The sequence below is a fragment of the Olea europaea genome, chromosome 10 (assembly GCF_002742605.1).
Source record: "Olea europaea var. sylvestris chromosome 10, O_europaea_v1, whole genome shotgun sequence".
NCBI classification, from domain to species: Eukaryota; Viridiplantae; Streptophyta; class Magnoliopsida; order Lamiales; family Oleaceae; genus Olea; species Olea europaea.
In genome coordinates, this window is record NC_036246.1 from 15,711,130 (window position 1) to 15,738,578 (window position 27,449).

The 27,449-nt window shown below is 33.6% G+C and overlaps 2 protein-coding genes across 3 annotated transcripts; one reads left to right on the top strand and one right to left on the bottom strand.

Moving 5' to 3' along the window:
- Nucleotides 1–1,331: 1,331 nt before the first annotated feature.
- On the bottom strand, nucleotides 1,332–3,672 carry LOC111401365 (inactive poly [ADP-ribose] polymerase RCD1-like). Its single transcript, XM_023029067.1, has 4 exons — nucleotides 2,508–3,672; nucleotides 2,055–2,293; nucleotides 1,827–1,966; nucleotides 1,332–1,696 (listed from the first exon to the last, which is right to left on the bottom strand). Exons 1-4 carry the CDS (start codon nucleotides 3,494–3,496, stop codon nucleotides 1,601–1,603), a joined length of 1,464 nt encoding a protein of 487 aa, XP_022884835.1. The 5' UTR covers nucleotides 3,497–3,672; the 3' UTR covers nucleotides 1,332–1,600.
- Nucleotides 3,673–19,678: 16,006 nt separating this feature from the next.
- LOC111401366 (RNA-binding KH domain-containing protein RCF3-like) lies at nucleotides 19,679–26,711 on the top strand. Of its 2 annotated transcripts, none has more exons than XM_023029068.1 (9): nucleotides 19,679–19,766; nucleotides 20,884–21,661; nucleotides 22,314–22,733; nucleotides 22,839–23,093; nucleotides 23,292–23,642; nucleotides 23,904–23,983; nucleotides 24,068–24,179; nucleotides 25,689–25,844; nucleotides 26,261–26,711. In XM_023029068.1, the coding sequence occupies exons 2-8, from the start codon at nucleotides 20,918–20,920 to the stop codon at nucleotides 25,830–25,832; spliced, it is 2,106 nt and encodes a 701-aa protein (XP_022884836.1). In that variant the 5' UTR covers nucleotides 19,679–19,766; nucleotides 20,884–20,917; the 3' UTR covers nucleotides 25,833–25,844; nucleotides 26,261–26,711. The 2 variants fall into 2 exon arrangements, with proteins under 2 accessions (XP_022884836.1, XP_022884837.1); XM_023029069.1 differs by having other exon boundaries at nucleotides 20,891–21,661.
- Nucleotides 26,712–27,449: the final 738 nt, after the last annotated feature.

Here is a 27,449-nt window from a genome sequence, read left to right on the forward strand (position 1 = left end):
CACTGCAAGTAGAAGATCGGGGAATAGCCTTCCGGGAAAGCAAATGGTTTGACATAAGAGATGTTCTGCATATCAAGGGCCCCTAAGTGATCAAGGAGATGCGTTTTCCTTTATGGCAAGCTACAATCACCAGAGGAAATATTTCTCTACTGACGAGGCTGCTGCAACAGCTGATAGGTATAATGTGAAGAAGTTCCCCAGTCTTAGCCCTTGCGTTCGAAGGTGCTTGATTCCTTAGAAAGTAGACCGTGTCACAAATCAAGGTTTCAATAGAATGTGCAGGGGGTCAAGGTGATGGACATAAGCGCCACACACCAATGATTTTTAGAAATTGGTAGCCAAAGGGTCAAATTGTAGAGCATACAGAAGAGCAAACAAAGAGAAGAAAACTACTTCATGACTTCCATTAAAGTGAGCTATATAAACTACATTCATTCAGTCACTGTTTTGCCTTCTTTCTCACCTTAATGAGTGAATCACTGAAGCAAATACTACACGTGTTCAACTTCTCTTCCATTCTTCTCTAGCCGTGTTACATGGTACGACAGACGATGAGAAAATGGGTAATTTCAGCTTGAATTGCAACCATGAGAAGACAACACCGTCTTCCCTGAAGCTTGTGATTTGGGTTGTCAATAAGTATTGTGGAACCTAACAACCATATGACACTTGAACAAATAACCATATCAGCCAAAGTCAATTTTTTGAAAACACCAGATGGATTAGTCCCCCCATCGGATAGTTTTAGAAGGATCAGAGCAGCACAATTGATTGTTATGACTCAAAATGAGATGTTACTCGGCATGACAATTACCGTGCCTTAATCAATAGAGGCTGAAGATTATCCAACATGGCTGCAACATATGTTAAGACAGAAGATCAACGGGAAACTAACTGAGGATTGCATATCTAGGTGACAGGGCTTTTGGGGAAACAAATGGCAGACTAAGTTTGAGCAAGGGGGATTGTTAACCTAAAGTGGAATGGCCACAAATATTTTTCTGAAACAAATTTTGCACGCTCCTATCATCAACAGAAACTGCATATACAAACAAGCTATACATGGAAATATCTCAATATATATTGATTCTATATGAAAAATACTAATATTTAATGGAAAAATTATCACCAAGAATCAAAGTCATGATTTCAATTAAAACCCAAGTCCCATTCCATGAGCATACAAACATCAAGTACATAAAAGGAGAAAACTCATCACAATATAAAAGAAAAAGAGCACCCGACTGACATGCTAGCAACACATATATTGGATTCAAAAACCACCTAGCTTTGCCATAGCTACTCGGAACATAAACTAGAGACAAATGGACTACAGAAGGGCATGAATCTAATTTCAATATCTCAGAATTCAGAACGAAGCAGAGGATAAAGACAAATCATTTCTACTAAAGGGGGGAATATGAACAACATAAAAATAAAATCTAAGTTCTAGGCCTATGTTTATCTTGTTTTCCATGTCAGAATGAATCATTGTGTGTCATATGAGTTGTGACAATACACATTGCAGTACGAAATAGACATGTACAAGAAAAAGTTCCAAGTTTTTTCATTGCAAAAATACAAAAGAAAAACCTAATTCTCAGCCACGAATATCACTGAAAGCAGACCGCAATACATCATCCCCAACAACAGATCGTAATTTTGTCATGAAAATATCCTTCCCCATTTTCCCTTCCTGCAATGCCATCAAAGTAAATATGTAAAATCGATGCTAAAATTTTAAACCTGATTCCTTATTATTATATAACTTAACATATTGGGTAAAAAAAAAAATGGCGTAGGATCTAAACGCAATGAATGCTTACCTTATATGCACCGCACAACGTTTGGAATTCTTGAATTTTAGGGAGAGAGAGAGAACTTTTCAGTTTGGAAAATAACTCCACAATCAAGGAATTCGAACCATGAGAAACCCAATTCACATTTGACATACCATTTTCACGATCTGAGAGAGAGAAAGATCGTAATAATCAAATCAAAAGTTGCTCCCCTTACTTTGCGATGTAGATAAATACAAAGAGATCAAGATTTACCTGACACGTCTATGGGTATGTAACTGACAACACACTCCGGAAGAATGTGGGTATTCATGTTGTCACACCACACCACATACCACTTAGGATTCTTCAAATCATCCACACCGGAATCATACTCCACACTCGAAGGATGTAACTGCCGAGACCCTGCTCCAATCTTCTCACATTTTCCCAATATCACACGACAAAGAATTATATGCTTCTCCCCATTCTCATCTGTCTCTGTAAACATTGCACTGGATCAAGTTTTCACAACCAACCAATAACATGAGTAAACCAGCAAACTGAATGCACTATATTCCAAATAGGGAAAGCAACCGAAAGGCACACCATAATACGTAAATAAACAATATAACACATATCAGACGACTAACAAATATAACGGGAATTTTCAAATGTGAATAACAACTGCAATGCAAATATAGGTAAAAATACACATAAAAGACACACCTATTGTCGGGTGATCGTATAGGAGATAGATAAATCCCATCGCCATATCCTTGAGGACCAGGAACTTTGCCAGGCATACCAAACCCATGTTTCAAAATGCTCTCCACACCCTTGGCCGAGGTTCCATACCACGCAAAAATTGTATTACTATCCCCTCTGGCGATTTTTGTGATCTCCATCTGCTTCAGAAACATTACATGACGTGCCTGATCCAATGGACTGGTCCTCACGCATCGATGAATCGAAGTAATTTTAGCACTGTGCTTCAACATCCCCATCCCGGACAAAAACAAATTCTTCACTATTAAATATCCCTTTTCATCTGCTCTCAATACTCTCAGACCCGGCCACCTCGCTGAGTGAATTTCATTGCCAACTATTTGTCTCCTTTTGGCATCATTAAAATTGGATGAACTCCCTTCAGCTTTTCCTTTTTCTGTACTTTCCAAACACTCTCTCTTCCTCTTATTCAAATTTTCGCATTTATTCAAATCCCAAGAATTCGAACCCTCTAAATTCCCCGAATTTTCGCTTATTCTTATCTCGATTTCTACTTTAACACCACTCTCATCGCAATTCTCGAGAGTATTCTCATTATTTCGATTGCCATCAACAAAAACCATGGGGAAAAAACACTTACCATTAACATCAATCCAAGCAATTGACCGTTGATTCCCTGTATCCAACTCAAGCTCGAGCATCCTGTAGAAGTCAAAAAGACATTTATACCCATCAATTTTCCCCTCAATCACCGGTTGGCCCCCCACAAAACCCATTTTCAACAGTTCAACCACTTCTTCCGGATAATCGACCCAGGATCCGTTGTCATAGTACATAATCCGGGCCGGTTCGGAGCTCCGCTTGAAATTCCGGTAGTTCTGAATCAACATCCGCGCATGGTCACAAAACGACGTTGTCGATGATAATCTCGGAACCATAATTTTGATTGGACATTTCATCAAATCAGAAGAATCGGAGATAGAATTCATGGCTGAAATATACAATTCGAGAAGCTCTGTACAAATAATCGCTGCGACTCCGCCAGAACTTCTGAAAATATCATTTCTATGCCGCCTGGGTATATAAGGAAGGCTTGGATCTGGAAATACATTTTTGTCCCTCGGTTCAAGTCGGCTGGGAGAGAACTGTCTGTTAAAATGAAGGGCATTTTAGGAATTCAATATGGTTTGTAACCGTTTAAAGTCAATCACGGCATTGATGGGCCGGGTTTACTTGATTCGTTTTACTTCGGCCCAAAGAAATAGATGCACAGGGACCACGCAAGAAATGTATATGAGGGTTTTTCATTTTTTTTTCTATGACTTTTTTCTGTATTATATTCTGAATTGATAACCTCGTGAGCAAGTTAACTATTATTAGGGAAAAATTGCATTGTTGGTGGACCTCTTAATATATTTGGCTAAAGTTTATAAAATATTTATAATCGATTAAATCACTTTTTATCTACGCATTTACGAAATTCACAAGTTTTACTCACTCATTTCTATATATTCATAATTTAAACAGTTTATAAACATTTTACAAGCAACACTGATAGCAAGTTTGTCTCAATTTTTAAAAATGAGTAAATTAGTCTTCAACATTTTGTTTTAATAGAATAACGAGCTTTGAAGGAGGTAAATCATCGTAAATTTGTCGTATGAAGCTTATAGAATTATATCTCACTTCAATTTTTGGACACAAGGTCGAAAAGAATAGAAAATATCGTAATGTTTGACACATACGGGTCATGTGACATTGTAATAATAATTTGAACGGTTTCGATTTGCATGTATTAACTGCAAAATTATAATGGTCAAATGTTTAGGACCAATTATACAAAGCAAAATATTGGCTTCGTCCTTGAAGATATTCTTCTTAGAGTTGGATTGTCTTGGATCCAACTATGGGGCCATTGGTAAATCCAAGTTTTTGTGGACTGCATAGTGATTTCATTAAGAAAATCAAATCATTTTTGGATAGTTATTGAATTAACGACTTAGTGCATAAAAGAAAAAGTCGATGGCTCATTTCCAATGTTTTTCTTCTTCTTCTTCAATTTGTTTTTCTCTATATACCCTTATTCCTAGAGTCGGCTCTAGCATAAAAGCCACCAAGGTGATCGTCCAAGGCTTTATGCATTGGTAGGGTCCAAAATTTTTGAAACTTAAATATTTTTACATTTTTTTATTAGAGAATAATTTTTTAAAAGACCTAAAATAAAATCTATGGCATCTCAATAGTTAAAGGTGACACTAGTACACTTGGAGTATATCGAATAGACCACATGTCGTGTTTAATTCTATAGCATGACCATGCGGAGTATTAAATTCCACTTGACCGTTATGTATTCATCTAAATCTTTTAACAAGATTATGTACATCTTTTCTGATTTTAATGGTTATTTGATTTATCAATAGGTGAGATCAATTTGATTGGTCAAATATTTCGATGAGTTGAGAATTTGAGAATGAGCGAAGTAGAAAACATGAATTCGTGTTGGGAATTGTCACCCTGAAAATGAGTAGAGTGATTACTGAAATATTTTTTGTTGAACAGTTAAAATCTGAGCTCAATATTTAGTGACGGCTAAATTTCGATATTTCTAATTAGTTCATAAAATGATTGAAGAAAATGGTACTTGAGTTAGTGAGAATAATTAAAAGGGCGAAACGGTAATTTATGCGCGTACCTAATTATCAAATCTTAGACGAAGATAAAATACATATACGACAGGTTAGAGAAAAGTATTACTGATTTATTGGTTTCTGTGATTTTATATATTCCAAGAGTTCAGTCTTTTATTTTTAGTGAAAAAAAGTAAAGACTGATAATTAGATTGGGTGACCTATAGTCGACAAGATAGGATCAAATAATTTGAGCTTGGATAATGCATGTCTAATTAGATCCCTGTCGTAGCTCTGTAAAGTATTGTAACTTAGTTACATTAATTATAGTAGTTTTGGATTTAATTATAATTACAACAAAATTTTGTACTTAGTTATAATTACTATGAAAGTTTTAAACTTAATTATAATTGTAATTGAAGTTCCATGACTACATAAATATAAATTAACTGGATTTGGACTTTAATTAATTATTATGAGTAAATTACAGGAAATAAAATGTTTAGAGATTCAATTTCATAAATCATAGGTGAAGTTTAATATTTTAAAAATCAGATATTTTGTTAATTAATTAATATATATAAAATTAATCCCAATTCATCCCAATACCGTTTCAAAAACCCACCTTCACTCTCTCATCTCCCTTCTCCACACCGCCGTTACAAATCGGTCTGGTGACCCATCGTCGCTGCAAATTCGGCTTTTCTCTAGCAAGACACACGTCAGATGTGTGTGCGCATGTTTGGCAGTGCTGCAACGCTCCGTGAAGAAGTCGTGCGTCCCGCATCACTCTCTTCTCCATTCTTCATGCTCTTTACAGATTCGTCTTTTCTCTGACGAGTGCGTGTTTGGCGGCGCTGCAACATTTCGTGAGCGACTATTTCACCGTCGTGGCCAAGGATAGTGCCATTGCATCTTGATCTGACGCTATTGTTGATTCTGCTTGTGTTGCTGATTTGGGCGGTGTTGATAAGGTTGTGGGGTGGTGTATTTGGTAATTTCTGGCTATGGTTATGGTCCTATGGCTGTGATGATTTTCGACAGTGGTCATGTTGACGGTGGAGACGTTGGTTATGTTGGTAAGGTTGTGGGTTAGGTATTGTTGGTGTGTTTGGTAGTGGTGATCGTGGTGGTTTTTGGCGACGGTAAAGGTACTCGAGTTGACAGTGGTTATGTAGGTAGCGTTGGTGAAAAGATGTGGGTTGGGTATTGTTGGTGTGTTTGGTGGTAGCAATCGTGGTGGTTTCTGGTGGTTGTTGGTGGCTAGAGATCTAATAGCGGTGGTTGTCGTGATTCTTGTTGGCAGTTGATTTGAGCTAATAATGGCGATTTTGTTGGAAGTGATGTTGTGGTATTCGTGTTGGGGGTAATGGGTGCGATGGTAGTGATGGTTCTATCGACGACGACCGTGGTGGTGCTGTTGAAAGTAGTAGTGAGATGGTGGTCGCAAGTATTTGTGGTGGTCACAAATTATTTGGTTGATTGTTACCATTAAATTGGTTAATTTATTACCAATAAACAATATGTAACCCATAAAAAATATAAATTGTGATAAAAAAAATAATGTGTGACCTAAAAAATTGTTAATTTGTGACCGATAATTTGATTATTTGTGACTGTATAATAAGTTGTTACTTGAAATATTTGTGATTTGTGATCAATAAATAAATCTTGGCTTATAATTTTTTTGAATTGTGTCCCTAAAATAATTTGTGATATAAAATTTCTGATTTGTGATAAAAAAAAATAAGCAACTAACTAAATCGTTAATTTGTGATTAAATTTATAGATTAGTGATCTAAATATATTTAACAAATAAATAAATTAAATCATAAATAAAATTTAAGTAAAAATTTGATTTTTGAAGTTTGAAACTTATTTTCTTGATTTTGAAATGTGTGATACTTAAACTTTTACTTATGAATTTTTTTCAATTATTATTGTACAAGGATTAGGACAATTTTATCTCTATAAATAAATATTAGATGGAACCTAAACATTCTATGGAATTGTACAGCAATAATAATTCTATAGTGTTCAAATGTGGAGAGACAAAATAATTATTTTTTCGCTTTATTCAATTGTCCAGCTCAAAAATTAGTTTTTTAATTTAATTAAAAGAATGTGTCCACCTACCAATTTAGTCTTGACTTTGAAAAATACTATAGAAGACTCGAAGATTTGAAGCAGTTATTGCAATTAAAAGTTGGAGTTCGTGATAAAAAAGAGTAGAAGTTTGTAATTCAAAATTAATTTAAGAATTGATCATCGAATTTAGATAAAAATTCGAATTCTTTAATCTTGATATAATATACACATGAACATCTAGACGATCTTATTTATTGAATTAAAAAAATTTATTTCTGGACAGTTTGGCTTGGAATTCTAACAATTGGTATCAGAATAATTTAGATCGTCCATGTGCTTGTTGTTTCTAAATCTTAATTGAATGATTTAATCAAGCAATGTATAGGAATAATTTATTATATATTGATTGAATGATTAGATTATTTTAAATTGTGAATATATTATTTATGACAAGTCTTACAAAATATTTTTTAATAAAAACGAAGAGAAAATTATTTTATTGTATTGTAGTATACTAGTATAAGTATTTCTAGTTTTATAGTTATTAATATTGAATATGTGATGTTTTAATTATTATATAAAATGTTAACATAAATAAAATTAAAAATTAAAAAACTTGGTACATCATAGAACTCAAATATAAGTATTGGACAACCGCTTTGAATAAAATCAATTTAGATTTTCATTTACTTGTACACAAATTTATGATATTGGCTGTTAAAAAAAAAACTCGTAGTTTAATTTGTTCATCATAAAATTAATTTAAGCAATTGGATTATAATTTGAAATTAATTTAAATTTAAAGATAAAATAATTTTTTTTAAAAAATTCAAAGAAAAAAATCAATTTAAATGTCATATATATTATTTATCAGTAATTATAGATATAAATTTAAATTCAATGCAAAAAAATGGTATAAGATTAAATTATTTTATTTACCAAATAAAAAGTTCACACAAATAAAAAATACAAAAATAAATTTAAATTAAATGGGTTGGATCATACAATTAATCCCAATAAAATAATTATAATTATATTAACTCTATTTTTACAAGGCCCATATAATACATTAAAAATTGGGCTCACAGTACACATTAAATTAGGGCAAAAACCAATATTCTTTATGCAATTCCGCTCCCTAACTCCTTTTCTTCTCCTTTTGCGATCGTGTCCTAGTACAAAATCAAGGATTCGATCCATATCCTGTGTCAATGTATCTGTGTCATGTCGTGTCGACACGGATACTCTTTCATTTTTGGAGAGTTCGATCATCATTGATTGTACCATGGTGTGCAGCAGCTTGCCAGGCACAACGGGGTGTGCTCAGATTGCTTGTCGCGGGGTTTTGAGTTGACTTTTGGCTCGGGTTCTTTTTTACGAATCGAGTCAAATCTGGATAAGTCAGATTTTGGAATTATTTTTTACAGGCATGGTGGAGGAGTCCAATTGCTATAGTTGGATTTTTGAATATTTTTGGGTTGAAAATCAAGATTTAATATTTGGACCACAAATAATTGTTGATTTTATGGCTTTATAAATGCTTTAAATTATTGTTTAAAATATTATCGTTCCAGATATCATGTCATATAAATTTATTTATGACATCGTTCGTAATACTATGAATATAATGCATATCATTGAACACAAATTTTTCTTTTGTTACTTTAATTTAGATTAAATCTTTCTGGATGGAAAAATCTTAATAATTAAATTGTATATTAATTTATTAATATGAACAATTGATAATTATTTAATTTTTCTTGATTAATTTAATTTAATTTAAATTTTTGTGGAAGGAAAATTCATAATACTTAACGTGAATGGTTAGTAATCATTTATAACTAAAATCCATTATTTTAAAAATTTTGAGTGAGAATAGGTGTTTTATTTAAATAAAACATATAGTCTCTTTTAGTCAATCCATAAATAAACTAACGTGTTTGTCTAGTACCAATAATGTAATGGACTCCCTATAAGAGGGTTGCATAGTTCTAGTTACTTGATTGGATTCTTTTATGGTAAGATCGTCTAGTTAAAAATATAATTTATAATCATCCTATAGATAATGAAATTACTTTCAAGTGTCTAAAGATGTAGATAAAGGTTAACACTCAAATCGAGATCATCTACGAACATTCTATAGATTCTATCGTTTATGATCTTGGTGATCAAATAAAACGATGCTAGACTTATATAGACATTTATTGTTAAATATGGTTTGTCTGGTGGAAGGGTCCCAACTGGATTAGTGAACACAGTGACCTTTCCTACATAGGGGTTTGTTGGATCACAAGGATAAAGCAATCATTGCATTATTGTAGTTAAATGGATCTACATGTGCATTCATGCATCATATACTAAATTGTTATTTGCTGCCTAATTTTAATATGTAATCTATGATTATTTTTATATGAAATATCACTTGGCAAAATTTTTTCCATTATTCTAAAACAAAATCAACTAATCGGGAAAAATTATGTAGATTGGAAACGTAATTCAATGTTTGTACTCAATGTGGATAAACATAACTTTGTGCTAAACGGATATCCTAATGGACCTACTAAGACCATGTGACAAGTTCAAAAGGTTAGATATATTAAGTGGGAGACTGTAGACAACATGTATATTTGTTTCGTTTTGACTACAATTTTAAATGTATTAAAACAAAATGCTTGAAAGTCACCTCCCATGTCGTGCTATATACCCTTCATGGCATCTTTGGTTGTCAAAGTAGAAATGCTCTTTTAAAGCCATTTGTACCTTATAGAACATTCACATGAAATCGAGAGTGCCTGTGAAGTTTCATAATTTAACTATGATTGCAAACTTCAAAATGGCTGAGAGTATGGGTGCAACCATCTATCAACAAGACTTAGTTTGACATAGTATTGAATTCTTTACTTAATAATTTTTCATAGTTTCTATTACCTGCACAAGATGAAGATATCATTAACTGAGTTGATGATAGAGTTGTAATGTGGAAAGTGACCTTAAAGGTACAATGGCAATACTTGTGCATCATTTGGTGACACCTCCAGTTCCAAGTTAAAAGGTAGATTTAGAAAAAAGGAAAAGAAAGCTATCAAGAAGCATGAAAGCAACAAAAGATTAAAAGTAGATGGAAAACCTTGAGCCATGTATTCCAATTGCGATCGAAAAATGACACTGGAGAAAAATTGCCCAGATGCACCAGCTAGAAAGCAAGGTACAGGTGAGGTATTTCGTTACTTAGTATTGTTCAGTGATTGATAGTACAAATTCTCAAGTTGTAAATTTTGGAACCACTAATATTATTTGCATGTCAATGCGGGTGCTTCAGGAAAGTAGAATTCTTAGTAAAGGCCAATTTAAAATCATCATTGACACGAGAGCAATAATTTTTGTAAGAGCATATGAGTATTTTTTTTCCAGTTTTGGTAAGCATTTGGTTCTTAGAGACTGTTATTATATTCCGCGAAGGAAACAGAGATTTGATTTCTATTTTTGGTTTAATTGGATAAAGTTATTCTATAAAATCAATGTCTGATGATGTGCTTTGCATTTTAATGAATAAAGTTCCTATTTTCTTTGGATATTTAATGAATGGTCTTTATAATTTAACTATTCCATATATGAAATAATAGTCACTTTTACAAACTATAAGCCATAAAATATCGTTACATACTTGTGACATATATTTATGGTATCTTGGACAAATCAACTTTAACATAATACAAAATTTGACTAGAGATGGTCTTCTCAACTCGATTAAAATTGAACCATTGTCAGTTTCTGATCCTTATCTAGAAGGTAATATGACCAATATATCATTTTTTGATAAAATAGATAGAGCAAAAAAGTATTGGAACTAGTGTATTATGATATGTGTGGACTTGTAAATAAACTTGAGAGAGGAAACTATGAGTATTTCTTTATATATGATTATTCTAATTTCACATATATTTATCTAATGGTTTGAAATTCAAATGCTTTTGAGAAATTAAAAGAGTATAAAACTAAAGTCGAGAAACATTTGGGTAAGTGTATTGGAACACTCCAGTCTAATCGAGGTGGTAAATAACTCTAGGGAGAATTTAGACAACTTAATAGAAAATGATACTGTTTCTTAATTTAACACGCCTAATATATCCCAATAGAACGGTGTTAGAAAGAAGAATCACAACATTGCTAGATATGGTGAGGTCAATGAAGAGTTTCACAACTCTACCTATCTCATTTTGGGATATATACTGAAAACAATTGGACATATTCTTAGCTTAGTTCCTTCTAAGTTTATTCTCAAGACTGAAAGAGAAAACTAAAAAGTTGGAGTGTGGGTTAGAGATGTGCCTGTTTATGGGATATCCTAAAGATACCAAGGGATAATTTTTTATAGTCCACTAGATAGGAAGATCTTTGTTAGCACAAATACAACCTTCATAGAGGATAAGTATATTAATGATCGTCAGTCCAAAAATAAGGCCGTGTTGGAAGAAATAAGTGCGAGTAATTCTATCTCATCAATTCGTGGACCCAACATGGGGCAAACATCCCATGGTGTCAAATATACTTGGACAACGTGATTTGAGTGAGAGAGATGATTTGTCATCTGATCTAATAGATCAATAGAATGTTGAAGGTAACGAGTAGTAATGGCATCACCTAATGGTAATGCCATCATTGAGAAATACTACGCTCCAAATGACACTACATTCCTAGATCAATCAACCCTTAGGTACTTGTTGAGTGGAGAGTCCAACATGGTGATCTCCGTTGTATAAGTTGATGATCTGACTTCATATGAGGATGTTATGGATGCAGCGATCTATTTATGGATCAAAGCAGACCTTGCGATCTTGGAATAGGGATTCAACAAAGTGATTAAAACATATGATTTTAATCAAGACTCGATGAACCCCCTATCTATAAAAATATATAATACAAAATTATAGTTTTTCTAGTGCTTGTGTAAATGATATTTTACTTATTAGAAATTATGTGGGTGCTTTATCATCTACGAAAGCAAGGTTGGCCCAACAATTTCATATGAAGGACATTGTGAAGCTAACTATCTTTTAATTTTTAGATCTTGAGGGATCAAATGAACAAGATAATAGTTTTGTCCCAAGTCTCATATGTTGACAAGATACATGTTAGATTTTTATACAAAATTCTGCCCTCAGGCATAGAATCCAACTATCTAAGACTTAGTCCTCTAAGACTCCTAAAAAGATTGAATGCATGAATAGGATACCTTATGTGTTGGTAATAGGTAGTCTCATGTATGACATGCTATGAAATAGACTTGACATTTGTCATATTGTTGGTGTGGTGAGTTGAGATTTTTTTTTTAACTCTAGGATCAAACTATTGAATGTTGGTAAAGCATTTCTTTTAGTACCTCTAGAGAACAAGGAATTATATATTTCTCGTCAAATCTTGTTTTCTACAGGTTAGAAAAATTTGGACTTCCAAAGTGACGAAAACTATCACATGTCTACATCAGTATTATTGTTTATATTTGGTGGGGGGCTATTATTTGGAGAATGATCAAGCAATCATACATTGTTGATTCTACCATTAATGCCAAGTATTTGACAGATTGTGAAGCTACTAAATTGACTGTATGGCTTAAAAAATTCTTACGAAAATCGAGGTGGTGCCTGCATCTGCACAACCCTTTATAATTTATTGGGATTACTGTAGGATTGTCGCAAACGCTAAAAAACCAAGAGACATAAAAAAGGGTAAACACATTGAACGAAAATATCATTTCTTAAGAGAGATAGTTGGAAAAGAAAATGTCATTGTCAGTAAGATTGCTACTGCATAACCTTGTAAACTCGTTTAATAAGTGCCTATCGACTAAGGTTTTTGAGGGACATCTGCAAGATATAAGGTTGCAAGACATGACACATACTCTAGAGTAAGTGGGAGGTTTGTTGGATTATGTGTCCAAATAATATATTTTTCTATGATAAAATAATAAATTTATAATAAATAAATTATAATTTTATTTATTTATTATTAAACATGCGAATTAAATTGCCTATAATTACTTGTGATTATATAAGTTGGACACTTGAGTTGAGAAGTACAGTGTGACACAGCTTCTATTTTAATCATAAATTATTTGTTCAGAACCAATGTTTTCGGATCCTTTTTGAAAAATAGAAAAGGTGTCAAATTTTTAGATTCCACATCAAAAGAAAGGGATTTTCTCTATTTCTTATGATTTTTTTTGTAATCTTTGATGTATATTTATTGCTTGATGATTTTTATTATTATTCATTTTTGGGATAAAATTCTTTTAACTTCAAGTTATTCGAGCAATAATACCTCCAAGGGTTGTGAGTAACTTGCAATTATGTGTTTAGATGATGTTAATCTGACTGCATGTGAATTTTTATGCTCCATTACATGTTTACTCAAGTTTGGGGTTATTTGCTTAATGTTAGGCTTTTAATTCCAATTTTTATCGGCAAGATTGATGTATTTGGAACTTCCTAATTTTTATATGTTGAAAATGTATAGTTCGAATAGCATTACTTGTTTGAAGTATTTGAGCTCCTTGAATGTTCATATAACTTATCTTGATGATTAGATGTTGATTTATGAAGCAAAGGCATATGAGTTGATAAATGCAACCTTAAGAGTCATCCATGTCTATATCATGATCTTATTGTGATGTATTGCTCACCCATTAATGAAAAACACGATTAAATAACTGGGCGTTCGATATCCATTTTTATGGAACAATAATTCATTTAACTAACGGAGATTTATCATGTAACATTCATCCAATACTGACTCTACGAACTAAGGAAATTAAGATCAGATATGTTCTTAGTTCTTGAATTTCTTATATGAACAAATTTATTAAAAATAGTAAGTTAGTAACCTAACAATGACAGCAAATTTGGATTCCTAGTTTTGTGAAATCTCTTTCAATCCCAATTCAACAAACAAACAAATCTTTGATTTTTTTTTTCTCGTGTATGAACGATTAAAAAAAAAAAAAAAAAAAACTTTGCTTGTTGGACTATATCATGTTTCTACAATTTGAATCAATAGGTCTATGAAATGTATGATAAAAAATTAAAATAAAAACCATGATTCATAGTAATCTGGAATTAAAAATGAAGTTTGACTAGATTTTTAGCAAACGAAAACTTTAACAAGCATAGCACTATGAATGGATTATATTTATAAATATTCAAGTCATTTTTTATTCACCCGTTTTGAATAACCCACAAGTATTAAAAATTAATTTATCACTCATTTCTATTTATTTAATAATTTAAACCAATTATAAACACTTCTCAAACATGCGCTCAACTTATAATTAATTCATATTATAAACTATTTTTACCCAACATATATATATATATATATATATATACACACACACATTTTAAGATATCCACAAATAATATCCATTTATTCACCATTTTTTTCCTTTTTTGAATGGGTCTGGCTCCATTTCATGTCGTGTATATACGATAATTCAATCGTGTCATTTCACAATTTCTACAATCTCCCTCTTCCAAGCAAAAAATCCTAGCAGGCTATATGAAAATCAAATAAAGAACCTACAAGACTTCGATTTTGATTAATTTATACAGTTTGCTATAGGTATAGAAATATTTGATAGAATTTTTACAGAAGAACACATGACAATTTTTCATTGAATTTTGACACAACAATGGCAAAAAATGCACCATATAGGTGCTGCCTTTGCGAATACGGAGAATTATTCTAATTTATAACTATAAGTTGCAAGCATCCTCAATTTTACATTAAATTTTATGTTAATAATTTTGGAATACATTTGTTGTGTCTGCTTTGGGAAACAAAATCTTATTTATTTTGACATGAGTTGAACGGTTTCTTACAGGTAGGGATGGTTGTGGGTTGGGTCGGATCGAATTTTTGCCTAACCCAATATGGCTAATTTGATCTAAAATCAAAATCCAATCAATTATGTGTTCAAACCCAAACTAACCTACACCAATTGAGTTTCGATCGAATTGGGTTGGTTGGTCAATTTGAATTTTGGCCTAATTGCACATAAACTTATTAGGAATTAGGATATACAACATATAGTTGATTTCTTCTAGATACACTATATTGTTGTTAATTTTCAATTTCATTTCTATTTTTCTTGTTATTTTTGAAACTTGTAGATATGCCTCTTTGTTTTCTATGTTTTCGTTCTTTATCCGAATATGTTATTCTCGTCTTTTGTTCATTCTATATACCTTTGTTCATATTTAGTCGTCCATAACTAATGATTGGACGAAAAGAATAAAACGAAGAGAAATTGCTTGAGCAACATAAGCTTCTGTCTGAACTTGAACAAAGAGCAAAATCGAGGAAGAGGTAGAGCAGATTTCAGTAGATTGTCAATTTATAAGATCTTGGAACATGAAACGAATGGAGATGAGAGGATTCACCTCTAAAAATAACTAAGGGATTCACTACTAAGAATGTGAAACACAAAAGAGATGAAGAAAATAAGAATTGACCATATATAGTGATTCAAACAAAAATTGGAGGAGATTTACAACTAACTGGCTATGGGAGATCGATGACTGATGTGGTTGATTGAAAAATAGTGATCAACGTGGGTGGTTTGGATGGGAAATGTTAGGCATTGAGATAGTGGAGATTAGGGGCTAGGATTCTAATTTTGTGTTTGTCTTCTGCTTTCAAACGTCTGTTTTATTCTGGAAGCAATTATTCTCATCCACGTTTTTTATATACTCATCTGCTTTAAAAAAAAAAAAAATATATTACATTTCTAACCTCAAGTAAATTTACTTAAATTGACAAAAGTAAAATCATATAAAATATATCATTTTAAATCTATCCACTTTAGGGTAAGACGACCATCACTTAATATATCTATACTTCTACACTAAGACTTAAGGCTATGATCTGCAAAGAAAATGTTCTTTTAATAGTGATGGCATCTCATGTCCACAAAAGCCACCAATGTCCTTGGCTCTTCGAATTCCAATGCAAAGAAATCCATTTTATGCAATGGAGGAAATTGTTGAGACGGGAGGAAATTTTGAGGACATAAACTTTTTCCATCATATCATCAGTTACTATCACATGTCTTAATTGCATACCAAAATCTTTAGGTAAAAACTAATTTAATCATCCTATTACAAATCTTTTCGTGCGTTTGGACTTTTGCAAAAAGGCACGCAATCACAAAATTGCAATTTTTGGATATTTCCTCACTCTAAAAAGTGAAATTTCTACTGAAAAATATCCATTTTGTACTTAACTCATTCGAGGATTGTATACAATTTTAATGTGGTTCTTTCCTTTCCTTTCTTTTTAAAATTTTATTCCATTCAATGCATTTGTTTTTTATTTTGATAATTAAGGTTATCTTTTAAAACTTCCTAGAAGAATCAGAACGAGACAAATAGTTTTGTTAACTGTAAAAAATTGTTTATCAAAAAACAACGACAGCTCATGGACTTCTTTTAATTGGCTGCATTTCTTCTTCATCAAGATCTCTTGTTTATCCATGTGTAGTTCAGTATATTGATAGTTTGTCCATTCTCGTCTCAATGCATGGTAACTTCCTGATAACTTGTAAATTATTGAGATGAAGGAAATTTTGAGGGTTGAAAATGGGGATATTTGTATTGAAATTTGGTGTGAATGTATAGTTTGAAATGAATGGATTTAATAAGGTTAATATTGAATTAAACGTGGACGATTATAGTATTTTTTATAAAATTTAAAAGTTTAATGTGGATGAACTTAGAGTGGGATTAATATATAAAAATTGTGGATAGAAATATAGGTACTTTTAATTTTCTTTTTCTTTTTTTTCCCTATTTTGTTAAGTAGAAGGGTCGAGTCAGGTCGGATGGTTCGTGGCAATTTTTATGGGTAAACCATAATTGAGTCCAACCCAAACCCATTTTTGTAGCCCAAAAGTCGAACCTAACCAAAATTCTTTCAAAAGTTGACCTGAATTGGACGGTTTGATCAATTCTGTTGGATTTTGCCCATCCCTGCCTACATGAGGGAAGCCAAAAAATTTGCTTAATGGGGCATAATATATATCTTCAAATACAAAGTCTCAAAAATTTTATATTAGATTTAGTATTTAGGCCCCGTTTGGTAGGGATTTTTTGCCCAAAAAAATTGATTTTTTGACCGTTATTTTACTATTCAAGCCGTAATTTTTGACTTCTTCTCTCATATGTGGACCCCACTTTTCTTCTAACGGTCAAAAAATCAATTCTCAAAATCCCTACCAAACGGGCCCTTAGTTACCCTATTTCTAATTTGCTTGAGTACAAATGAGGGCCTTTGGACCTTTTATAATTTCACATCCCTTAAATTGACGATGGAGATTGATTTTATACTATAGTTCATCTTTTTCTCTTGATATTTTTATGGATATGTTTCTTTACATTTTTATTCAACTATTCGTGTCTTATTAAATGGAATATCTAGTTATAAAATCATTTTAATCTCTCTTCTTTATTTTAGAATACTGCTGCTGCAACAAAAAAAAAAATGTATCTCTATATTTCTGAAGTCTTTCATAAATTTCTTTAAATTTTTATCAAATATATAGTTTGGGCACAAACATTGTTCTCTAGCTTTAATATTGGGCACAAACAGTAATTCAATGGAAGCAGTGGTAGTTTGGATCGATTTTGGAAGGTGGGGGAAGAAGAAGAAGAATTATTATTATTTTTTAAATATTTTTATTTAATTATATTATTATTACATGATTTTATGTGAAATAATATAAAAATACAATTTATATTGATCAAAATCATATATAAATACACTGGGCAATCCTGAGCCAATCATGTCAAAGTAAATTTACAATTACTCCGGGCATTTCGAGTAAAGGAAGAAGGACTGTGCTAGTTGTACAGAAGGGTGTTTACACCCTTCTCGACAGATCAGACACATAAAGAGGTGGGGGCCACGACTTTTTGCATTTTTTATTCACGTCGGTCAGCTCGGGACCCACACACATGTGAGTATCTGTCATGGAGGGTGTAAACCATTTCTGGTAGAGGAGCTTTATTCAAGGAAGAACAACCAATACAACCTAGAGATCCAAAACAAATGACTCATATTAAGCCCTTGTTTGAGTCCTATTCTTTTGATAAAAAATGAATTTTTGAATAATGTATCGATGAAAAATGTGTAGTTAAAAAATAAAGAAAATTTTTGAATTTACATTTAATATTATTTTATTGAAAAATGTATGGTTGAAATGATGTCAAAACACTGTTTAAGAATGTATTTTAAAAAAAATGAAAATCAAATAGAGGTCGAATCAAAATATTCGAATATATAAAAAAAAAACATAATTTTATATACATGTGTTTTGATCCGTCGAACAATACTATCATCATGCGATCTTAGATCTTCAAAAATCAACCTATTTGGTTAACGGTACCATTTTATCCCTTCTACATTGATCAGAAGATGTTAACGAAAATTTTTTAATGGTCAACTAATGATTTGGACTCTAGGTGCAATTTTTTTACAGATTTGATATTGTGATTGACACAAATGAAATGTTTAGATCAAATCCGCTACAAAAATGAAAGGTTTGGTGAGTTAATATTCAAAATAGTCACCGAACTTTGCCAAAAGTTCCTAGGAGATCTCCAAATTTCAAAACTTTCCTAACTAGACATTGAATTTTGCAAAAAGCTTCTAGGAGGTTACTGAATTTCAAAACTTTCCTAAATAGTCACTAAATTTTGTAAAAAGTTCATAGAAGGTCACTAAATCAGTAATGTATGGGGTCTTGATTTGCAAAGTTGAGTGACCTCCTAGAAACTTTTTGTAAAGTTCAGTCAGTAACTATTTACGGAAGTTTTGAAATTTAGTGACTTTTTGGGGGCTTTTTGTAAAGTTCGGTGACTATTTAAAAAACTTTTGAAGTTCGATGACTTCTTGAAAACTTTTTGACAAAGTTTGGTGACTCTTGAAAACTTTTTAACAGAGTTGAGTGACTATTTGGGAAATTTTTTTTTTTTGATAATCCAGGTGTCCCAGCTTAGCCGGACTAAATCCTGGACCTCTAGCCCCCGACCCCTCAGTGACTAGTGGAGGTAAATCGCAGGTTGTGCCCTTGTCAGTGACTAGTGGAGGTAAATCGCAGATTGTGCCCTTGTTGGTTCCCACATGACTTTTACTCCTTCCCCAAAGGGACCTTCCTCCATGGTTATTACATCACCAAGCTGCTACAACCCTTCCTCTGGTTATTACATCACTTGGCTGCTCCAACCAGGAATCGAACTCCCCACACTTGTTCCAGAGCCCTCAATGTGATTGTTCCGCCAACTTGGATGTGCCCTGGGGGCGACTATTTGGGGAATTAATTCAAGGTTGGGTACATTCACTACAATTTTCCCTTTAAAAATTGAATTAGAATGGGAATTTTTTTTTTTTTTTTTTTTAAAAAACATCCAAGACCTAGGCGATTTCCTCCTTGGAACCAGTTTCCTGTCTGGCAGTGATTTCTGCTCAACTTCTTCATCAACAAAGTTGGAAGGTAGTGTCGGATTTTTATAAATGTAAAACGGGCATTTTATGTTGCAATCGCACTCAATCTGATTGTTGTGAATGATTTAATTCTACTCAATTCCTTATAATTTATTTATTTTACCAAAATTGTTGTAATCTTCTTCTACCAACAGTATTTTTTCGACGTCCTTTGCCTTGAACTTTTGATGCGGTTGTTTATGGTGTTTTCCTTGCCTTAAAAAACTGGCCCAGGACCAAAATCCCGGGGGGTGGGGGGGACTCCAGGTGGCTCCGCCCCTACTTTCTTACTCTTAAGACTTCTGAGCAAAAATTATTTGAAGATTATCTGTGACGTTCTTGTACCACGAAGCAAAGTGCCCTCTTAGAAGCCCTTTCCAGAATAACACAATTTGCATAAAGATTTTATTTAATGGAACATGAGAGAGTGAGGTGAATCATCTAGATCGGTTTTGTTAGCTTTGCAAAGTTATCTCGTACTTGCAATTTTTGCATACAAGGAATCCCATTATGGAATAGCTATAAGATTAATGGCCTCGCATAGAATATTTTCTGATGCTCTTCGATAATTCATATATTCTTTCCAATTTCAGCTGTCGGTTCACTTTGTAGACTTCCAACTTGAAAACCGCCTTGATAAGATGTAGTTTCTTATTAATACTTCTCTTAAAAATGATTCAAATCTTGGACTTGTAAGAGAAATTTTGGTTATTGTCATTTTAAATTGGACAGTACCGGAAATTTTCATTTTTTCTTCCTATAAAACCTTTACTTTTTCTCATAATAATGATAAACTTACTAGTGCGTCCTTGCACTTTTAGGGCTTTACCTTCTAGTAATGAACTTAGTCCTTCATCCAGTGGTATTTTAATGAATAAATATGAGGCATTTGATGAGTATGTCATTCTCATTTACTCTCGTATGTATGTTATTTGCATTTCTATAACTATATAACAATATTAAATGAAATTAAGTAGTCCTGTTTATATTTCACTTTCTGTAGCATTTCTGGCTGCAGCGATTGTAAAATTCATGATATTAGGCTTTCCTAGGTCGACTTAGCAACGCTTTATTAGGTTTTTTCGGTCATTTTCTTGTTGATTACTAGCACTCGGAATTCTTTGCAGAAATTAGTATTCTGTTGGTTCAGTTTCTGTAAAAATGTCTGTTCCATTGACGCCTTCGAAGAGACCATACGATCGGAATCCTGGAGAGTTAAATGGTAGAGGGAAATGGCAAAAATTAGCAGCTTCTGGTTCAGAGAATTCTACATTGAGAGGACCCCCAGTTAGCAATATTATACGTTTACTCTGCCCAGCTTCCAAGATTGGTGCTGTAATTGGAAAAGGTGGGGGCGTTATATCTCAGATACGTCAGGAAACACGGGTAAAGGTCCAGGTTGAGGATACTTATCCTGGATGTGATGAAAGAGTCATTGTTATTGTAGGCTCAGATAACGAAAATGAAGTTGGCAGTGGACACAGCAAGGCAGCAGATGGTGAGGAGGCTAACACCAACGGAAAGGGTGATGAGGGTGGGGACATAGATGGACATGGAGAAGTTGGGGACACAGATGAGCATGGAGAAAATGATGAAGATAAGCAGTCTGTCCCAGTTGAGGATTCTCAATCAGAAAATGTAGTTTCATCTGTTCACAAAGCTCTGTTACTTGTGTTTGAAAGGATCATTGATGGAGAATTAGAGACGGATGGAGGGGATGATGGGGGTAATAAGGTTCCCTCGTCTGTTGTGAGGTTACTTGTGTTCTCCAGTCAAGTAGGGTGCCTGCTAGGAAAAGCTGGTAGTGTTATAAAACAGATGTCTTCAGAAAGTGGAGCACAGATTCGAATCCTTCCGCGGGACAAACTGCCTTCTTGTGCATCTTCTTCAGATGAGCTAGTTCAGGTATCTTGTCATATATTTTTACTTTGCATTTTAATTTGTATGGCTCTGATATGAACATATAGCTAATGATATCTGCACTTTAGGTTTACTTTCTCTTTTTCAGTACTTGTTACCAAGACTGTCAAAAGTTGCTTGTAACTAAATTTGGAACCAGCAACTTCATAAATTCTATTTTCTTTTTCTTCTAATTTATTTCCTAGAGGACCCACAATCTTCTGTCAGGTGCAATTTGTTGCGGAATTATAATGTTACAGCTAGGTGCTGACAGGTACATTCAAACACTGAAGGGCAGATGATTGTTGACATTAAGAAATATTTATTAAATGTTAGGAGCTCAATGAATTATCTTTTCTACTTTATGCTTCGTTTACTTTTGATATGTCGGATTTTTACTTCCTATAAGTTGGTGGACCTAAGGTTATTTAAAAAAATCTGGTTCAATGCAGCACAGCTGAACGCATATCCTGTATGGTTATGGTGTTTGTGTCAGTTTGATAACTAATGATTTCTTATTTGTGTACATCATTGAATTTGGAACCCAAATATTCAAATATAGGACAATAGAATTGTTGTTGTTTTTTTATTTTTTGGTTTACATCGAAGACGCTTTTAATATAAGAGTTTTTTTTTTTCTTGAACAATTTTATGGCAGATTTCTGGAGGTCTTGATGCTGTTAGAAAAGCTCTTCAAGCAGTTTCCCAGCAACTACTTGAACATCATGTTCGCGATCAGGACTCTCTCTCTTCAGATCCCAGGGGGCCCTCATCTTCTTCCTTTGGTCCTTCTCCGAGACAGGACGCATTTCAATATTCAAAACGTCCTCTCCGTGGACACGGGCCACCACATTCTTCTAGACGTCGTGGTGATGAAGCTGGATTTCTAGGCAGGATGAATCCTTCTCCAGATTTAGTTAGCTTCCGGTTATTGTGTCCGGATGAGAAGGTGGGTGGGATAATTGGAAAGGGAGGAACTATAGTCAATGCACTTCAGCATGAAACTGGCTGTGAGATCAAAGTCCTGGACCGTGTAGCTGATTCAGAGGATCGCATAATTGTCATTTCTGGCCCAGCTGTATGATTCTGAGTCTGCTAAAGTTTCATACCTTGTTTTTCTCTTTTACTCTTTTTGTTATTGATGCGATGCAGCAATGGTAAAAGTTTTGTTTCTATAATACAGTACCCAGATGAAAGAATATCTGCCCCACAAGATGCAGTACTTCGTGTACAATCAAGAATATATAGGGCTGCACCAGAAAGCAACGAGGATACATTGTTGGCAAAACTTCTTGTCTCCTCTAATCAAATTGGATGTCTCCTTGGCAAGGGTGGTGCTATTATTGCTGAAATGAGGAAATCAACTGGAGCTTATATCCGTATACTGGGGAAAGATAAAATCCCAAAGTGTGCTTCAGAAAATGAAGAAGTAGTTCAGGTGGTGTTGGATGAAGGAACTAGTGTTTCTTCATATGGTTTTTTCCAGAGCCTATTTTATTGTTGTTGTTTCTTTATCACTTTGTCTAAAGCTTTATCCCTATGCCCCCTTTCTTATGGCGTCTAGGGAACAAGTAAATGTAGCACTGGACTCATCTTTGACATTTTCTTTTTGCTTGGGTTTTATTTGCATTTGCAGATAAATGGAGATTTCGAAAGAGTTGAAGAGGCTCTTTTGCAGATAACTGCAAGATTGCGAGATCATTATTTTCGTGATGCATTTCCTTCTAGGCATCACCCTCCTAATCCAGGCTTTCTGGACCAAACACCTCAGTTTCCTTCATACATGGGAAGGAGAGAGCTTTCTCCTTCAGGGATGTTCTCTTTGGGTCCATCTTTTCACAAGTTCGATGCAAATGTTGGCCTTCCACCGCGTGGTGGCTTCCATCCCCATAATGATCGCCCTCCTTTTGCTCATGATTTTCATAGACCTGGCATGCCTCCTCACGTTTCTGAAAGAATGCCATCTGCAGCACCATGGGGACCTCAGGTAGAATTTGTCTATTATGTCATACTATGTTGCTAAGTCACTCATATTACGCCATAGTGATTTTCATGAGCCTCAGATAACTTTTCTTCCAAGTTCTTTTGTCAAATAATGCCTTTTTTTTCATTGTGATTGTTTGAAATGTATATCTACTCTTTGGTTTAAGAGCATTTCAACATAATTGACCAGTATCCTATGCTAACAGTCATTTGTGAGAAAGATGGCAGTAGTTCACGTTTTGATGTCTTACGAACTATTGCACAGGGGGTTATTGAAGACGCTGGGCTAATAGGCTTCCCGGATTATCCAGGAGCTCCTCAGAGAAGACTTGGTGGATTTGGAGGGTTTGTCCATTCTAGATTTTTATAACCAGTTATTAGTTTTATTTTTTATGGTTTTTTAATTATACATTTATTTCACCGATTTAGAGGAAATCATCCAGCTATTATCACCAGCACAACTGTGGAAGTTGTCGTTCCTCGCTCTGTTGTTCCTGCAATCTATGGAGAGGATGGTGAATGTCTTGGACAAATACGTGAGGTATACATTTTTGAAACATCCTTTGATGATCAGACTTTTCTCTTCTGCTGGAAAAATTGACATTTTCCTTTTGAAACTTAGTCCTGTTGGAATGGCAACTAGTATCCTATTATTTCTGGGATTTAGGAAGGATTTTAGTTAGTCCCTTGTATAACGATACACAGCCCATATTTTTAAACTTTGTAGTCTCTTCCTGGTTAGAGGTGCTAATTAAAAGCCAGTTCAATAGATAAAAGGCTTCATGGTTTATCTGCAATATTTGAGTAGATACAAGCGCACTTAGCTTTTAAGGCTTCTTCGCATATCTTGAATTTAGGCACCTTTCCGGTAGCATCATGGTGGATGTAAACTTTCACGGGAAAAGATGCCTGTAATTCTTCAAAATGCAGTGGCACACTACTACTCTTTAACTTTACCAGGGGAATTATATGACTTCACCGTCTTTTTAGAGGATGTGTATAGTTATAGAAAAAAAGCTCAAATTATGGAGAAATAATTGAAGGGAAATTGGTGCAAATGGTCTCAAATGTTTGCCCTTCTTGCATTTTTTGTCCAAACCTTCCAAACATGACACAGTGGTCCCAAACCTTTGCATTTTTGCACAATTGGTCCTTGTGGATGGATTCCATCCAAAAGGACTATTAGTTTTGCACCTGAAATGCACTTTCTTTTAAAGATAAATTGCATATGCAGTCTCAAATTCAGCAAAAGTAACAATCGCAACTCTAACTATTTTTTTTCAGCATATTTTTGTTCCCAATCTTTGAGAAATAGCAAAGTCAATCCCTTTTTTGTCAACTTCCCAAATCCTACGACCCCTTCTCCACCCTCTCCCACAACCTCCACCTATCCACTCCAACCCTCAATAATTATCAAGAGAACACAACCATTCCCTCTAAAATAAGTTTTTATTTATTTAGTTTTGTTTAATTTAGACTCTTAAATTGATTTACTTTAAGGGTTGGATTATTTGTCAAGTACATTGGTCAAATTCATAGGTAGGAGGACTGACTTTGCTATTTCTCAAAGATTAGGGACAAAATCCTACGAAAAATTAGTTAGAGACAAGATTGCTACATTTGCCAAAGTTGGGACTGCATATGTAATTTATATTTAGAAGAATGTGTAGTTCACTCACAAAACTAATAGCGTCATTGGATGGAATCCATTCAAAAGGACCAGTTGTGCCAAGAATGCAAAGGTTTTGAACCATCAATCTCGAGTTTGAAAGGTTTTAAAAACGCAAGGATTAATGTTTGGAACCATTTACACCAATTTCCCACGATTAAATTATGTAAATTCCCAATTATAGATTCTAGTTTTGATGAACAGCCTAAATTGTCCCTCTTGCATTATTTCAATTCGACCTTTTAGTTTTATATACAGTATTGGTGCATTTTCACATACATCTTTGAATATCCAAGATATTTTTTTAAATTAATATGTTTCAATGGGTGAATTGTCTTAAGTTCAAAGTAGTTAAATGTTTCTGTAATTATTCCGTTTCAGATTTCTGATGCAAATATTACCATCACCGATACCAAACCCGGAGCGACAGAAACAGTCATCATAATTTCTGGGACGCCTGAGCAGACCAGTGCAGCACAGAGTCTCATTCAAGCATTTGTAATAAGCGAGACCGATACATCTTGATCTTTGATAGAGGTATTTCTATAGTTTTTATGATCGCAAATTAGAAATACATTGTTTTCTCTGAGTTGATTTTTGGCATTTACTAATTAGTGTGTTTGGCTAAGCTTAAGAAGGAAGTAAAGTTTATTCCAAGTAACTTTTAGCTTCCAAACATGTTTAGAAATGTTAATTTTTCTTACTTTTTAGGGAAAAAATTACATGTTCTTAAAGTAAATTTTTCTTTGCTTTCAAAATAACTTGGTTTAAACTTTGACAAGTGGAAAGGATTATTTAATTTGAAACTTTTATTTACCTATAAGTAAACTTGCCTATAAAAGAAAATTTTCAACTTAGCCAAACATGCTGATACGTCGTCTTGTATGAGTTGTATGATTTCTTAGTAATTTGGATGCAAGACTTTAATTTGTCTTGTTGATATTCGCGAGCAGGTGAAACAGTGATTGAAGAATGTGGAACTTCCTACTTTATCGTGTGGTTACAGCTTAGCATATTCGAAGTTTTACTAGGAAAAAACTTGACATTGCTATTTATCTTATCTGGTGGTAAAAATACCTGCCCAGTATCAATACAAGGTAGCTTCCTGATCAAGTTGTACTTTGGATTGCAGAAGCTTTTAGCTTATGTTTTTAAATGGATCAAGAATTTTGTGGGGATGGGAAGAAAAAAAAGTTACATGTCTTACCCTCATTGCATGGTGTAGTATATGTGTATTTTCTATGATGCAGACGAGCTCTAAATGGCCCTGTTTACTTAGTTTCTACATTGGGATTTTGGAAGACATTGGAGGTCTCTTTTGGAACATTTTCATGTATGTTTTCCGTCCTCCATCTTCCAACATATATATGAATTCACCAATTGAAAAACAGACTGCATTTTTTACCTGTTTCTTGAGATTGTTTTATGTAATAAAATCTTGACTAGTTCTGAAAACAGAAAACATATAATTGATATTTTCTGTATCTGTAGGAAGGAAAAAATGTATAGATACAATATCAAACAAATTGAGCTTCCATTATGAGGATCCATGTGTCATAAATTCTAAAAAAACAACTGAAAATTTCCAAAAAATCTTTTGAATGAGCCCTATCTGCACTCATTTTTACATCATTTTGATAATCAAATTAGAAAGAAATGGAAATATTAGGTACATTAACAAGTAAATGAATTGTAATTAGATCTTCAAATAATTTTCCCTACACAAATTGTTGTAAGAAACCCGAAGAGAACAGCAAACACAATCCCCCCCCCCCCCCCCCCCCCCCCAAAAAGAAAAAAAAAAAAAAACACACAAAAATCAGTTTCATTGTGTTGAAAATACCCCCCCCCCCCCCCTCCCTGAAAAAAGGGAAAAAAGAAAAAGACCTGCTATACTGTGTGACTGAAATTGAAATGTTTATTGAAGTTGGTTGGTAGTCCTTTTATGATTTTGTCGACTGCAAGTTGGAAGATTCATTTTCATCGACTTCATTTTATGATGCATGTGCATGTACTGTATGTGCGATTATACCAGTCGATACACCGAGTGATATAGTGATGAAATTCTATCCAACTATAGCAAGATTTTGTTTTCTTGCAAGGTCATAATGGATTGGGATATTCATGTGCTTCGGGTTAAGG